This window comes from Peromyscus californicus, unplaced genomic scaffold (genome assembly GCF_007827085.1).
Source record: "Peromyscus californicus insignis strain IS unplaced genomic scaffold, ASM782708v3 Scaffold_22__1_contigs__length_63687245, whole genome shotgun sequence".
NCBI classification, from domain to species: Eukaryota; Metazoa; Chordata; class Mammalia; order Rodentia; family Cricetidae; genus Peromyscus; species Peromyscus californicus.
The window spans coordinates 30,013,498-30,030,025 of record NW_026294525.1 but is presented as its reverse complement, the minus strand read 5'-3'; the positions used below and the strand labels follow the sequence as shown (position 1 = coordinate 30,030,025).

General features: G+C 43.4%; 1 protein-coding gene across 1 annotated transcript in view; it reads right to left on the bottom strand.

Moving 5' to 3' along the window:
* Sgk1 (serum/glucocorticoid regulated kinase 1) overlaps positions 1 to 16,528 on the bottom strand; it is a 129,103-nt gene that overhangs the window by 28,286 nt on the left and 84,289 nt on the right. The window contains exon 3 of the mRNA XM_052751165.1: positions 6,086 to 6,161. Coding sequence (XP_052607125.1) covers positions 6,086 to 6,161 — 76 coding nt within the window. The remainder of the gene's footprint in view (positions 1 to 6,085; positions 6,162 to 16,528) is intronic.

Here is a 16,528-nt window from a genome sequence, read left to right as displayed (position 1 = left end):
ACTCTCACCCCAGTGAAAAGGGGTGAATTTAAAAACAGGCTGATTTGTTTTCCTCCTTTGTTTTACCCCCACCCCCCCCCCCCCCCCCCCCCCCCCCCCGGCTCCTTCCTTTCTTCTTTCCTTCCTTCCTTCTTTCCGTCTTCCTGAGACGGTGTGGCCTTACCACATAGGCTAACTTGTGATTGATACTCCTGCCTGTTGCTCTTGCGTGACCTCCCCAACACCTGGCTCCTTCCTCATACTCCATGTTAAGGGACATTTATAAATCATAAATGTGTACACAAAACTTAATCATAATTTTGTGTCTCTATCGGCACCTGCATACGGCAGAAGAGCATGCCAGTCTTCTGAATGCCAAAGGACACTGGGTGTGAAAACCTCCCTACCAGACTTCAGGGTGAGCTGATCCTCAGAAATTCTTTTTGATTGTTTGTTTGTTTGTGAGACAGGATTTCTTTATGTATCCCTGGCTGTCTGGTGGCAATTCACTCTGTAGACCAGGCTGGCCTTGAGCTCAAAGATCCGCCTGCCTCTGACTTCCTAGTGCTGGGATTAAAGGATGTGTATCAGCATGCTCAGCAAGAAAACAACTTTTAACTAGAATATTTAATGTCCTAGATCTGAGGTGTCTACGTCTACTTAAAAGACTATATTCCTGGGCAGTGGTGGCGCACTATAGAGTCTAGCTTCCAGTTGGTAGAAATCCCCCTGCCGCCGGGGGAAGTGGTGGCTCACGCCTTTAATCCCAGCACTTGGGAGGTAGAGACAGGCGGATCTCTGCATTCCAGGCCAGCCTGGTCTACAGAGCGAGTCCAGGACAGCCAGGGAGATACAGGGAAACCTTGTCTCAATTAAACAAACAAAGACTATATAACCTACTTAAGCATATTATACTTGTGATGGCTATTTATGGTTGTCAACTTGACTACATCTGGAATAAGCTACAATCGGGAAATGGAGGGCACATCTGTGAGCTATTTTTTGCTTGATTTGAAGTGGATGGATCTACTTCTTGCCTGGACCTTTGAGACGAGAAGACACATGTCTTTAATCTGGGCCATACCTTCTGATGGAAGCCTATATAAGGACTTGGAAGATGGACACTTTTGCTCTTTGCCTGCTTGCTCTTGCCTTGCTAGCAAGTCCATTCCTTCTCTGGCATTACAGCCTAATTCTTTGGGATTCCAGCAACTACTGAAGACCAGCTGAGACATCCAGCCTTGTAGACTAAACAACTTCTGGATTCTTGGACTTCCCATTCATAGCTAGCCATTGTTGGATTAGTTGGACCATAGCTTGTAAATCATTCTAATAAAGCCCCTTTCTATATATACAGAGAGATTCATTCTTTAAGTTCTATTTCTCTAGAGAACTCTAATACAGTACTCAAATTGGGAAAAATCTAATTAATCTAATTAAAAGTAAGTAGCTGAGTAAATAAACATCACTAGGGATTGGGCTCTGTGTAAGAGCACTTGATTAGCATATAGAAAATCCCTAAATTCCGTCCCTAGTACTGAGAGACAGTGACAGCAAAAATCACGTTGCATTTAGAGTCATGCTAACTAGAACTTTGCTGACTTCTCATCAGAAATGCTATAGTGCAGGAGATGCAGCCACACATGCTAAACCGATGAAAGAAAGACGCCATCTACCCAGACTGGACTCTACAAGAACACTTTCACAAACAAAATGAGCTAGGTGTGGTCCATAATACCTGCAGTTCCAGCTCTTGGGAGGCAGAAACAGGATCACACTTGAGTTCATGGCCATCCTATTGTGCGATATTTTGTTTGTGTTCTGATAAATAAAGCTTGCTGGAGATCAGAGGTCGCGGAGCTGGAGTTAACCATAGAAGCTGGGCCGTGATGGCTCCTGCTTTTAATCCCAGCACTCAGGAGGTGGAGACAGGAAGTGATAAGGTGGGGTGGAGACAGGATCTCATCCCTTTTGGTTGGAAGATCTGGGGAGGTAAGAGGTCACTGGTGGCTGCTCCTGTTTCTCTGATCTTTCAGGTTGTTACCCTGATATATGACTCCTGGTTTTTACTGATAAGATTAATTAGATTTACACTTCACCATCCTGATCTACTTCGTGAGTTCAAGGACACTGTGGTAGTTTGAATGTGATTGGTCCCCCAAATCCTGTAATCTCATAGGGAGTGGCACTATTAGGAGGTGTGGTTTTATTGGAGTGGGTGTGGCCTTGTTGAAGGAAGTGTGTCACTGTGGGGGCGGGGTTTGAGGTTTTATTACTAAGGACACCACCCAGTGTGTCAGTCAACTTCCTGTTGCCTGCAAGATGTAGGACACTTGACTATTTCTCCATCACCACATCTATCTGCATGCTGCCATGCTCTCTTCCATGATGGACTGAACCTCTGACCTGTAAGCAAGCCACCCTCAATGAAATGTTTCCTTTATAAGAGTTGCTGTGGTCATGGTGTCTTTTCACAGCAATAAAAACCCAATCTAAGACAGACACTCAGTGAGATCTCTTCTCTCTCTCTCTCTCTCTCTCTCTCTCTCTCTCTCTCTCACACACACACACACACACACGCACACGCACACGCACACGCACACGCACACACACACACACACACACACAGAGTAGTCGTAAGTTTCTCCGGCCCCACCCACGCGGTGGTCTCGCAGCTGTTTATAAAATAATCACTTAGAGGCTTAATATTAATTACAAACTGTATGGCCTATGGCTCTGGCACATTATTAACTAGCTCTTAGAACTTAATTCAACCCATTCCTATTATTTTATGTCATGTGGCTTTGTGGCTTACTGGTATTATCACATCTTGCTTTTCCTCCTGGAGGTTTGCAGCCTCTCCCCCTCCCCCTTTTTTTTGGGGGGGGTCTCTTTAGTTTGAATGTACCGCCTAACCTTATTCTGCCTCGATATTGGTAAGACATTTGTTTATCAACAATAACAGCTTTATTTATCAACCAATCAGAGCAATACATATTCACAGTGTACAGAAAGACATCTCACAACAAGAGAGAGATAGAGACAGAGACAGAGAAAGTAAAGAAAATAGAAAGAAATAAAAGCCATGCATGATTACCTCATATCTGTAATCTCAGCATCCTGGAAGCTGAGGCAGGGAGATTTCTTTTTTTTTTTAATTAATTAATTTATTTTAAACAGTAAATATTTTCTCTGTAGAAAATAGTATAAATGACAACATTTCCCAATAAGCCCTTTTAAGCCACAGAGATAGGGTTTCTCTGTGTCGCTTTGGAGCTTGTCCTGGAGCTCATTCTATAGACCTCAAACTCACAGAGATCTGCCTGCCTCTGCCTCCCAAGTGCTGTGATTGAAGGCGTGTACCACCACCACCACCCGGCGGCAGGGGGATTTCTACCAACTGGAAGCTAGGGAGTTCAAGACCAGCCTGGGCTACAGAATGAGGCTTTCATTCTCTCTCTCAAAATAAATAAATAATAAATCACAACAATCATAAAAATACACATGCCTAACAACAAAACTTAAAAATGTATGTGGTAAAGAGTCAGGGGAGATAGGTCGGCTGGTGATGAGGACATGCTCTCAATCCCCAGGACTCACGCAGAAAAAGCCAAGTGTGGTGCTGATGCCCTTGTGATCCCACTGTCGGGGACTCCGAGGCTGATGGATGATGGATCCCTGGGACTTGCTGGTTACTCAGCCTGAATTCTAGGCCACAGAGAAACCTTGTCTCAAGAAAAAGTTGGATAGTGTCTGAGGAATGATACCCAGTTCGTCCTCTGACCTCTGAAAGCAACCAAACACACAGGCAGGTAGACACACATACACATAAACACTACACACACACAACCTGTGTGTGTGTGTGTGTGTGTGTGTGTGTGTGTGTGTGTGACAAAAACTGACCAAATTAAACATTCATTGGACAATTCCACCACCATACATGAAGATTTTAATGCTCTTGTCTCTGTAATTGCATGAATAACTACACAGAAAGAAAATTCTGCTAGACATGGATGGCTCCTGTTGTTGTTAGGAAAGAGGAGGTGCCACAGGAGGGACCCCAATATACCTCCCAAATCACATAAAAGTTTTCAAAGTGAGTAGATATGACAGATTTCTTTCTTTCTTTTTTTCTTTCTTTCTTTCTCTCTTTTCTTTTTTTTTTTTTTTTTTTTTTTTTGGTTTTTCGAGACAGGGTTTCTCTGTGTAGTTTTGGTGCCTTCCCTAGATCTCGCTCTGTAGACCAGGCTGGCCTTGAACTCACAGAGATACACCTGCCTCTGCCTCCTGATTGCTGGGATTAAAAGCGTGCACCACCATCATCCGGCTCAGACTTCTATTTTTATCTCTCTAAATTTAATTTTTGAGACAGAATTTTACCCTGTACACCTCAGGCTGGCCTCCAACTCACAATACCCCTGCCTCAGACATACTTTGCCTGCAGTGTTCTTGTTTAGTTTCTCTGCCTCCTAAAAGTACCCAAGGTCTTTGTGCCTGTCCCAGATTAAGTCCCTTCTCCTTCCATCATAACAAGAATCATTCATGCTAAGCCCTCCTTCTGCTTCGTTCTTTCACGACACAAGCTGCAGATCTTAGCAGTCTTAGCCAACAGATGGCTTGTTTATTGCAGGTTTTGTTCGGCTAATGGACTAAAATGATGGCATAAATAGGCCACGGCACTTTCATGTTTTCTCATCTTCAAAAGACATACATAACACAAAAACAGAAAAAGAGACAGATAAAGTTGGTAAGTTTAGACTGCAAACTTGGTCTTTCAAAGAAAAGAAACCCTTCAGAGAGGTTTTCACATCCCCGCCCCCAAGTCCCTTGTGTCTGTTGATGGACACAGTCTTTGACTCTGTTTTATGAAGAATAGATGAAAGCACACAGTCAGCCCTGCTGCTCCTCACAGGAGAGCTGTCTCTCCCCAGGTAGCGGAGTGTAGCAGCTGGCACTGGGCTCTGTCCGCTCCCAGCCTTTGGCTGTTCTGGGTTTTGGACGGTGGCAGACAACGGTTCTAGACTGTTACCTCCTTTCCAGCCCCCACCCACCCACCCAGGGTTAGATGGCCCCTCCTATTTCACAGGCCCGCTGCAGACACCGAATTAAATTTTCGTGAACACACTTCATAAATGTGTGAGGCAGAACATAAATATTAAGGATCAGCATGGGTTTTCTGTTTCATTAGACCCTACTTAATTAGAGAAGGTGACAGCCCCATTCTCGCAGTGTTTTAGCTCCTTTGGGCTTCAGCCCCACCCCCTTTCATTTCTAGTGTCTACTCAGTGCATTTCAGCCTTACGACTTACCAAAAAAAAAAGTCTTTTCTGCTTCCAGAGCACACGTGAGCCTCTGTCTGATTTCTTTTGTTCAGTCCTACACCTTGAACCTAGTGACACATGCTAGTTAAGCCCGCTAATGTGGAACTTTAATCCCAGCCCAAATCCAAGGACTCTCGTTTTGCTCAGTTTTAGTTTTATTGGTGGTGCTTGGGAGCAAACCCAAGGCCTTGTATGTGCTAGGAACATGCTCTACCTGTGAGTTCTGTGCCCTGTTGGTCTTGTATAAGTTAAAGCACAGTGTCTCATCTCACAGAGCCGTGTTTGTCTTATCCGGATGGGCTTCAGACCATTGAATCGAACAGCACAGTCGTTATCCCATAAGGCTTTTAATGTATGATTTATTTTAGGTTCTTTGAATACCTTTTCCTTTCTATACAGCCCAGGCTGGCCTTGAGTTCTTGGCCTTGATCTTCCTGACTCAACCTCCTGAGTACTGAGATTAGAAGTGTGAGCCATCATGTCCGCTCAGAAATTTGAGGTAATGTACTTGCCTACGTTAATTCTACTGTTCTCCCCAAGACCCTAAGAAATAGACCCACTCCTCAGTTCCCCAGAATGGAATATACTTTGCAAACCACAAAGGTATATCAGATGGTCAATATACCTCAGATACCAAAGTAGAGAAATATAATGAAAGGATGTTTATGAGAATAAAATTGATAGTGAACTATATTTATGTGCGAGGCTAGGCACAAGCCTGCAAATAACCAATACAGAATGCACCTAGCACATCCCAGGACCTGGGTCCATGGATCTAATAATACCTGAATCATCATTCGTCCAAAAGGTTCTTGGATCCGGCTTGGTCAGGATGTTGGCATGATTACACGGATCTTTCACCTTGAAAACAGAAGGGAAAAAAAACTGATGTGAAAATCCAGTCACCATGTCACTGGTTCCAGGCATACTGTTCTGTGGTGGGGATTCCGGAGTTAAGGCTTGTATATACAGCATTCTGTGCCTTATGGGTCACGTTGTACCCAGTCAAGAAGCGGAGACAAAGAACGCCTTTGCTCAGCTCACTTTTGCGTTTTTAGAAGTCCAGGATCCCACCTGGGAATGGTGCCACCCACATTGAAGTCTTCTCATTTCAATGAAGCTCATGGAGATATTCCCTCACAGGCACGCTCAGAGATTCCTTTCCCGGGTGATACTGGAGTCAACAAGTTAACATGTCACTGGTTCCTTATGAAGTGCTTATGAAGTACTATATATGAGAACCCCTTTAGTCCTATGCAAACTAGGAATGCTGGTCACCCTAGGCCTAGAGTAGTTTTGCCATCAAGCTGATAGCTGGAAAAGCAATTGGGGACTGGAGTTTAATTTCCCCCCTCTCTCTCTGTCAGTATTATGTACAATGTACAGACTACACAACTGTTGCAGAGGACCATAATGATGGCTTAACAGCTGTTGTAGAGCTGTTCATAACACAAATTGTAATTTTAGTAAATACTGCCTGTGAAAAATGCATATTAATGAGGAGAACTTCAAAAGGAATTCTTCTAGCCTGGCATGGTGGCACATGCCTTTAAATGAAGCATTTAGGAGCAGAGGTAGGAGGATCTCTGGGAGTTGAAGGCCAGCCTGGTCTACATAGTGGGTTCCAGGCTGGCCAGGAGTACACAGTAAGACACTGTCTTTTAAAATAATAAATAGTAAACAAAAGTAAGATGAAAGAATTCTTCTCTCATAATTTGTGAAGTCTAGGCTCAGATGTTAACTTGTTGACTCCAGTATCACCCGGGAAAGGAATCTCTGAGCGTGCCTGTGAGGGAATATCTCCATGAGCTTCATTGAAATGAGAAGACTTCAATGTGGGTGGCACCATTCCCAGGTGGGATCCTGGACTTCTAAAAACGCAAAAGTGAGCTGAGCAAAGGCATTCTTTGTCTCCACTTCTTGACTGGGTACAACGTGACCAGCTGCCTCGAGCCTGCTGCTGCGACTTTCCCACCGTGATGGACTGACTGTACCCTCAAACCTCCAGACTAAATAACCCGTCTCCACCGAAACAGCTTTTGTCAGATACATTCTTTTTTTGGGGGGGGTGGGAGCTGAGGATCGAACCCATGGCTTTGCCCTTGCTAGGCAAGTGCTCTACCACTGAGCTAAATCCCCAACCCCAGATACATTCTTATAGTAACAAAAAAGTAACTATAACATAGTTGCAGTAGAATCTTTATCGGTGATTTATATACACATATGTAATACTTGCTATTTAACTTAGAGACTCTAAAACAGATTCAATTAATATAGTCCTAAGTTTTTCAAATTCTCATTTCTAGAGACAGAAGCTCACTATGTAGCCCAGGCTAGCTTCACCCTTGTAGTTATCCTCCTGCGTCTACACTAGGTTGCTTATAATACTTTCCAAAGAGTAGCACTGATACATTTGGGGAAGCAACTTCATACTATTATGATATGTAGATCTCAAATATGTCTTTAGTTAGTGAAATGTATCTTAATGGCAAAATGGACATTCCACTTCTATGTATTTTGTAGTGTGATCATCTAATCTAATGACTGTGAAAAGTCTCTAGCCTCATGAAACACTCAGTGGGTAAATTATTTCCTTTATGGTAATAAAATTCTCAGCTGTGTCACTAAGGATACTGGCTTATTTTTCTGAATTTTTCTGTAAGACTTCCTTGGGTTGGCAAGATGGCTCTATGGGTAAAAGCCCTGGCTGCCCAAACCTGAACCCACAGTGTAAAAAGAGAGCTGATTCCTGGAAGCTGTCCTCTGATCTCTAAACATGTGCCGTGGCATGTGCACACACACTCACACATGCGTCATCGTAATTAATAAAAATTTTAAGAAAGAAGACTTCTGTGACGAAGGAAGTGATGTGTTAATTTATACCGTAGGACACGTTCCTTCTCTTAAGGAGTCACAGGAAAGGACATATGGAAATCAGGGTGTGGAGGTCTTTGTGCTCTGATATTCTTCGTTGCAACATTATTCACAACAGTCAAGATGACGGAGCAAGTCTAATATCTATGAATGGATGAATGGATAAAGTACCCGCAGTGCAGACTTACAATGGAATATTATTTGGCCTTTGAAAAGAAGGAAATCCCGTCACATGTGACAACATGAATGGGCCCTGAGGACCTTGGGCTAAGTGAAACAAGATTCAGAAGTGTAAACTGTTCATAATCCGGCTGCTACAACGTGAACATATTAATAGTCAAACACACAGAAGAGGGACAGGGGTGGGGGGCTTAGAATGCTGGTTTCTAGGGCTGGGAAAGGAGATTGGGAAATGAAGGATGCAAAGCTTCAGTCATTCAAGATGCCTAGGTTGTAGAGAACTTCTGTACCACACTATATCCATAGTTAATATTGCTATATTATTGTACACTGTACACTTAAATCTCATGTTAGGTGTTTTTTTTTTTTTTAATTTGTTTGTTTGGGTTTTTTTTTTCTTTGTTTTTCGAGACATGGTTTCTCTATGTAGCTTTGCGCCTCTCCTGGAACTCACTCTGTAGCCCAGGCTGGCTTTGAACTCATAGAGATCCGCCTGCCTTTGCCTCCTGAGTGCTGGGATTAAAAGTGTGCACCACCAGCCAGCTGTTATGTGATCTTTTTACAGTTTTTAAAAATCTGAGAAAGAGCCGGGCGGTGGTGGCGCATGCCTTTAATCCCAGCACTCGGGAGGCAGAGCCAGGTGGATCTCTGTGAGTTCGAGGCCAGCCTGGGCTACCAAGTGAGTTCCAGGAAAAGGCGCAAAGCTACACAGAGAAACCCTGTCTCGAAAAACCAAAAAAAAAAAATCTGAGAAAGATTATCATTCTATATCTGTAAATAAATCTGGCAGGCATGAAAACTGTTTGATATGTAAATATTCTAAATAAACGAATAGAAATTCCTGGCAATTGTAACACAGGTTTTCATAAAACCTGCATGAAACATGATCTTAGATGTGAAAATGTCATTAAAATTTAAACAGATTGGGTGGGGGGGGGTAGCTCTGAGGTCCAGTTCTTGATTAAAATCTGTGTGAGACTTATGGATCAAGCTTCTACCCTGGGGGTTTGGGGAAAACAATTGAGAGAGAGAGAGAGAGAGAGAGAGAGAGAGAGAGGGAGGGAGGGAGGGAGGGAGGGAGGGAGGGAGGGAGGGAGGAAGAAAAGCACAGACTAGAACCTTCCCATGCCCACATTTTGAGAATCACCATTAAACATCCTTCATATATATAAATCAAACAGCTCCTTGTGAGATGTTTCCTATTCAATTAGAAAGCTCTTTACAGAACGTACTGAGATCTGGATCTTCGAACCTTTGGTCACTGGTTCCAGTCTGTGACAGGGTCTTGCTACGTTGCTCAGGCCGGCCTTGAACTCCTGCCTCCACCTTTTTAAAGTGCTGGGATGACAGGTACATACTACCCATGCCAGAGTCTTGAGTTATACAGCACTCCCTACTTCTCTCTTTTCTATGTAGCAAATACCTCAAATATTTGAAAATGGTTATTCTATCTCATGGGAGCCTAACATTTCCAGGTTGATAGGCCCTCATCCCTCCCATAGTTCCCAGTAAATGGAGTTAACTCTCTTTACTGAGGTCACTGCCCTAGAAGATAGCTTCTCTGCAATATGAACTAGTCCTTAAGAACTCTCAGGCAAGTGTCAAATTGTCCCTGAAATTAGGTACTGATTTTGAAGGATAGCTCCCAACTAGGAATACCAGTATTCTATCCATCTGTGAGTAATTAACATGTTCTGATGTACATATAAACTTAACAACCGTAAAGGATAGTCTATGATTTTTACCACTTTTTACATTTTCTAATTGCAAAAATTTCTCAGTACTTTAAAAACTATAAGCCGGGCGGTAGTGGTGCACACCTTTGCTCCCAGCACTCAGGAGGCAGAGGCAGTTGTATCTGTTTAGACCAGCCTGGTCTACAGAGTGAGTTCCAGGACAGTCAGGGCTACACAGAGAAACCCTTTCAGGAGAAACAAAAGTCAAACAATAAAAAAACAAATAACAACAGAACTATACCAATATGGAAAATTACCATATGCAAACTGTCTTTCTACACTGTACAGCCTTGTGACCTTTGGAGCTCATTTGCTTATGAATGATTCTGCATCACTATTTGCTTTCAAAATTCTTTTATTTGGGAGCATTTCCTGCTCACGTCAGAGCCATCAAGAATCCCTTGTTCTCTGTGTTGGCGGGTGAGTATAACAGGCCATTCTTCATAATTCCTATACAGTGCTGCTCAAGTATGAATCCATGAATCATTATGCCCACTGTCACAGCTAATTGGCCGTAAGCCATAACTAAATCCTATAGCAGTAGGTTCTGCAGAGAAGTGAGAGAATTCATTATTGTGGATCCTGCTGCGTCTTCGTAGGAGACCTGGCTCTGGAGTCAGGTCAAAACCAGACATGCCCAGTGCAATAGGTCCTTTTGGATAAATAGTTAAGGAGATTTCTCTACAGGATTTCCACTCTGAGGATGTGACAGAGGGTGGCTAGAGGGAACTATAATGACAGTATGGAACTCTTAAATGTGCTACTACAGAAAATTTCAAACATACCCCTGCATTAGTTTTCTAAACCTGTATTTACCTACCATCCAGTTTAAACAGTTATCAACATCTAGCTAATCTATTTCATCACGGCTGCCATTTGTTTATTTAGTCAGCTTGTTAATTAGTCTTTATGTAGCTCAGGCTGACCTCGAACTCCTGATCCTCTTCTTAAGTGCTGCCATTGCGGATGCGGTGCTGGGGATCAAACCAAGCATGCAAGCATGCTAGGCAGACACTCCACCAGCTGAGCTACATTCCAGACTCTCCCTTTCCTATCCCCTCTCTCTTTCTTCTATTTGGGGGGTGGGTGGGTGGGTACTGGGAACTGTGGGGACTGAACTCAGGACTCTACACACAGGGTAAGCATATACTACACCGCTGAACTAGACCACACACCCTCTTTCTAAAGTACACATTTTCTTTTAGGACAGATTCTTGCTAAACCTTGAACTGGCCCTGTAGTTCAGGCAGGGTAAATTTTCTGATGTTTAATACTATAGTTTGGAAACCTGCATGTATCACTTTGGTATTTATATATTAGAAGATGAAGAACATCAGGATATAATATTTCAGGAGATGTCAGTGTCTAAAATTCTTCAAAAGACTCTAGGAAGCAAACCTGGAAATAAATCATTAATAGATCTGCTGATGGGAGAGACAAAAGGTCAATTCTGTAAAATGCCTCAAGTCAACAGAAAGTTCAGCGGTGAAGAGAAGGCTGGGAAGGAGGCCATTATGGTCATTTTTCTCCACTCTTCTTTATCTTCATTTGAAGAACATTGGTCCAAAACGATGTGTGTGTGTGTGTGTGTGTGTGTGTGTGTGTGTGTGTGTGTGAGAGAGAGAGAGAGAGAGAGAGAGAGAGAGAGAGAGAGAGAGAGATTATAAATCACTCATGATGTTGACAAGAAAAAAGCTAGGTAAGATTGTTTGAATTTGTCTCAAATTTATTCATGACTTATTCATAATAATTTTCACATAACTTTCCATAAATCAGTTAAGCAGTTTGTGTTAAAATCATTATTTCTCCTTAATCTATGACAGAGATTCTCCAAATGCTTCTCTATTAGCTAGAGAAGTTCTCTTCCACTTCAAGGTGCATGACCCAGAGCTGTGAAGTGGACAGCTGAGGAGTTGGGCACAGCTCTCAGGAAGGTATACTGACTGGTGTCATATAACTCTGCCTTCAAAATACTAATTTTAAGGCTGTAGCTCACTTGGTAGGGTGCATGCCTAGCATTCGTGAAGCGCTGTGGGTGCATGCCTAGCATTCGTGAAGCGCTGTGTTCAATCTCCAGGATCCCATAAACCAGGTGCGGTAGTGCATACCTGTGATTCCAGCACACGGGAGGCAGAGGCAGGCAGGTCGGATGCTAAGGTCACGCTTTCCTACAGTCCAACTTGGGCCTCATTAGGCCCTATCTCAAAAACAAAACAAAATTGCTAATTGTGAGTCCAGTTCTTTATGTCCAGGAAGACAAAGGGTCTTCTTCCATTAACTACTTTTAATGAGATTATTGCATTCAATAAATACATTCAGGATACAGTATCTTTGCTTTCTATAAAGGTGCATAGACAATTCATTGACCTAGTTCATTATGTTCTGACTAAGGGGCAGGCCATAGACACCCATGGTACAGAGACGGACCTTTTTAAGATCCTCTAAGTGGGAAGTATGTTGCACAGCTTTTAAGTTTTGTCAGTGTTGGAAGGCGGAAGTAACAAAGTGGGAGAAGTTGCTGACCCAGAGTTCAAGGAAGAAGTAGAACTGAGCAAGTTTTCAAACTACCGGCAACAGCTGGAAGCGTGAGGAGGCAGTCTGTGCCTAAGGTGGGTGGGACGGCACAAACAAAGGTGTGAGAGTCACAGTGAACCAGGCGTGTTTGGGCAACAGTTGGGAGAAAAACCATATGGGAACGGAGGACGCATGGGAAAAAGGATTGGAAACTAGATCCAATGGAAAAAAGGTTTTAAATATAGGTGTGTGCTGCATGCTGTGGGAATTCTGGATCCTTGTCAGTCTGGGTGACAGAGCAGAGGTGGAAAATAAGGAGATGGGCTGATGACGACTTCTTTGTAACCCCAGAGAAGACCTGAGGAGATGGTGGACCAGAGGGCCATCGTGAAGACAGAAGGGATAGAATGGGTGTGAAGGGCAGTTAGAAGGATTTGTCAGAACCGTGAATGACAGGAAACAAAAGATGGGAATCCCAGGTAGTCTGACCTTTGGGAGTTAGAGACCAGGTGGATGGTCACTCAGGGTCAAAGCGGTCCCCCAGTCTTTGGCTGCTGGAGGAAGCAGGCTGTTGTGAGCTCAACTTAGTGTGGCAGGTCTGGGAACACATGAGGACTCTCTTCTTGTGCCCAGCTCTAGTTACGTTGGGGGAACACTCACCCTAGCTCAGGGCCACTGGGTCACAACACTTTGGCACTTTGCACTGGGACTTCACTCCCAGCTGAGTTTCCCATGCCTCTGACTCGGGCAGTTAAGACTTCCTGTCACACACAGCAGCAGGATGTGTCTGTGCCCACACTGTGTCACTACAACAAACATGTCTGTGCGTTTGTCATTACCAACCTCCGCTGGAACAGAGAGGTGTTTGGATAGGGACAGCAGGAGTCTGGTCGGGTGATTAGTGTAGGGTCAGCAATAGGGCTTAATGGCTTTGATCTGTGTGGATTAGTGATTTATCTCCACTGGGTTGCCTAACACTTATTATGCCCACACATTGTGAGACACATGACTATTCTTGACCCTTGAAGAGATTGTGATACCAAGCAACTAGACAAATCTTCCTCCTTCTGTGGTTTTATTTCATTGGCATTCTTACTGGTTTCAATATTTTCCAACTTGGCCCCTGTGAATGTAAGTTGGTAAAGCAGTTTACCACCCAGTCCTTCTTTCAACTCTGGATTAATTAAAGTCAAGACATACAACTTGGATTTCTGTTAAGAAAAAAAAGTTGGGGTGGAAGGGCAGTGCTGAGGATCCAATACAGGCCTTCCCACAAGCCAGGCAAGAGCTCTACTCCCGAGTTCCACCCCCAGACCAAATCAAATGTGTCTGTGTTGGACACCAACAAACAGAGTTTTAGGATTAGACTTAGGGAGACAGAATGGGACTTTCTTCACTTCTTTCTTACTTTATGGTTAAGGAAATGGGACTAGAGATAAATGTAACAGTGTCTGTCAATCAATTGAGAGCTAGAGTCCATGTCTTTATTACGATTTTAGTATTTTCCTTATTATGATCTGTTCAGCCTCATAGTACTATTGTTTGGTTTTGTTTCCAGTGCTGAATATTGAACTGTGCTCTGCCTCTGAACTATATGCCAGTTCCCCAGAGTCCAAGTCTGTGCTATATATTTCAAGCTGTCATCTGAGAACTGACTTTAGTTTCTCAAGACTCAGGTACATACTCAACTTAAGTCAGTTGTTCAAGTAATCCATGTCTGTGGATAACTGGTGGGACATTTAGTGCTTGGACCAGTGTGGACAGAGAGGAACAATCCTCACTCTCATGAATTTATTCCCTGGCATTGACTGAAGCATAAATGGGATGGCACAAATAGGCTGTGGTAGGCTGATGCCCGGTTATTTTTGATTCTCTAAGAAATCTTAGGTTCTTACAGACCATTTTCAACAATATCGCCGGAATCAATGATCTCATATCTCATATCTGCATTTGTAAGCTTCAACCACAGCAGAGACTGGAAGAGGGGTTTCAAGATATTTAAAATGTGTGCTTGGCACCAAGCCAAATATATACATCCACTCCATTCCACTGCCTCAAATTTCCTGCCCAGACACGCAGGCATTTGTGTTTCCGCTTGAGAGTCGACAGGAGACCAAGGTGTCTAAACCGAACAAACCTCTGTGATTCGACTTCCAAGCACTTGATTAAATTCTTAAGTAAAATTTCCTTGTGGCACGGTGTTTGTAGACTGTGCCCGACGCGGAGAGATGGCAATCAATGTGTGTTTATCGACCACAGCATTGATTTGGTGGGACTCCAAGTGCATTAAAGTCGCTAAAGTTAATGTTCTCAGAGAACCGCAGCGTATGTGTCTAGAAAGTACCTGACGGATGATTTAGTTGAATCTTCCTGATCAATAGATGGAGGGAAAGACTCTGAAAGGAGTGAAGTGACTTCCCACTGGAGACACTGGCAGGTGGGAGGTTTGTGGTACTGGCAATGCAGTTCAGTGGGTAGGACAAGCTCCGTGCGTTCGTCTTAGAGCATGGTGGGTAAAAATACAAACAACTGGACCACGGGTTTTAGAATTGTATGCACCAGGTTAAAATTAAGACTACCCTACCCTTAACTATGTACACACACCAAGGGATGGGACTTAATCTCAGCCTTACTCTCCTCACTGGGAAGGATGGGAAAACCAAGAGTTAGGATTAAGGGTGGGGTGAAATTGTAAATTTCGGTGATTTGACGGTGTTTCTATGTTCCACGTTCAGACCATCAGGCATGTCTACAGCAGTGGTTCTCAACCTGCAGGTTGTGACCCCTCTGGGGGTCAAATGACCCTTTCACAGGGGTCACCTAAGACGATCCGGAAACATTGATATTTACATTGTGATTCATGATTGTAGCAAAATTGCAGTTAGGAAGTAGCACTGAAAATAATGTTATGGTTGGAGGTCACCGCAACTGAGGAGCTGTTCGAAGCAGTAGGAAAGTTGAGAAATACAGGATTGTGATGACAGGGAGGCTGGGGGATGTGAGGGGGGTAGGAACTTTAGATCAAAGAACCTTGCTGTTAAAAGCCAGGCATGGTGGCTGATGTCTACATTTCGTTCCAGTACGCTCAGGAGGCTAAGTCAGGGGGTCTGGAATGAGAGTTCTGAGGCCATCATGGGTGTAAAGTGAGTTCTAGGCTAGCTTGAGCTCCAATGTGAGATACTGCTTAAAATTAAAAAAAAAAAAAAGCAAGAATCAACTTTGCTGTTTATCGAATAAACTCTATGTAAATAAGGCAGTGAAAGTAAAAAGACTTCTTCACAGGCATTGCATGTGCTAAGTCCCGAGCCTAGAACTTTCTCACTCAGATATGCACACAACACTCATCTCCAGGTATGTGCTCAAATGTCACCTTTCAGTCCATCTTTTCTCAGTCCCCTATTGGAATGGGAACTTCCTTTCCTTGTCCTGCTTATCTTTAACCCATGGTAGTGATTATCTCCTGAAATAACAACTTTCACATTTGTTTTCTTTGTGGTCTCTTATAAACATTGCATACTTAAAAGAGGTACTTGGAACACAGTAGATATCCTCAAGCATTTGTTCAATGAATGAATGATTACTCCCTACATCATTAAAAGGAGAATCAGAGCCAGGCACAGCGGTGCAACACTTGTAATCTCAGCACTTGAGAGGCTGAGACAGGAGGATTACTAGCTCAAAGCCACTCAAGGCTATAGTGAGTGATCCCAGCTCAAAAGCCAAGTAGAGATGAACAAAATAAGAACGAAAATCCCATTCAACTCGGGCTCTGGGGATCGAAGGACGCCATTGTACCAATGGCGCCAAGATGGGGTGTAGCACGTGCGTTCTTGTTTCTTCTGGTGCACCAAGCCTTCTGAATTTATGGCAATGAGTGTTACAGGATGGGGTTAATTGGAGTAGCCAAAGTCTCCATAAATGATG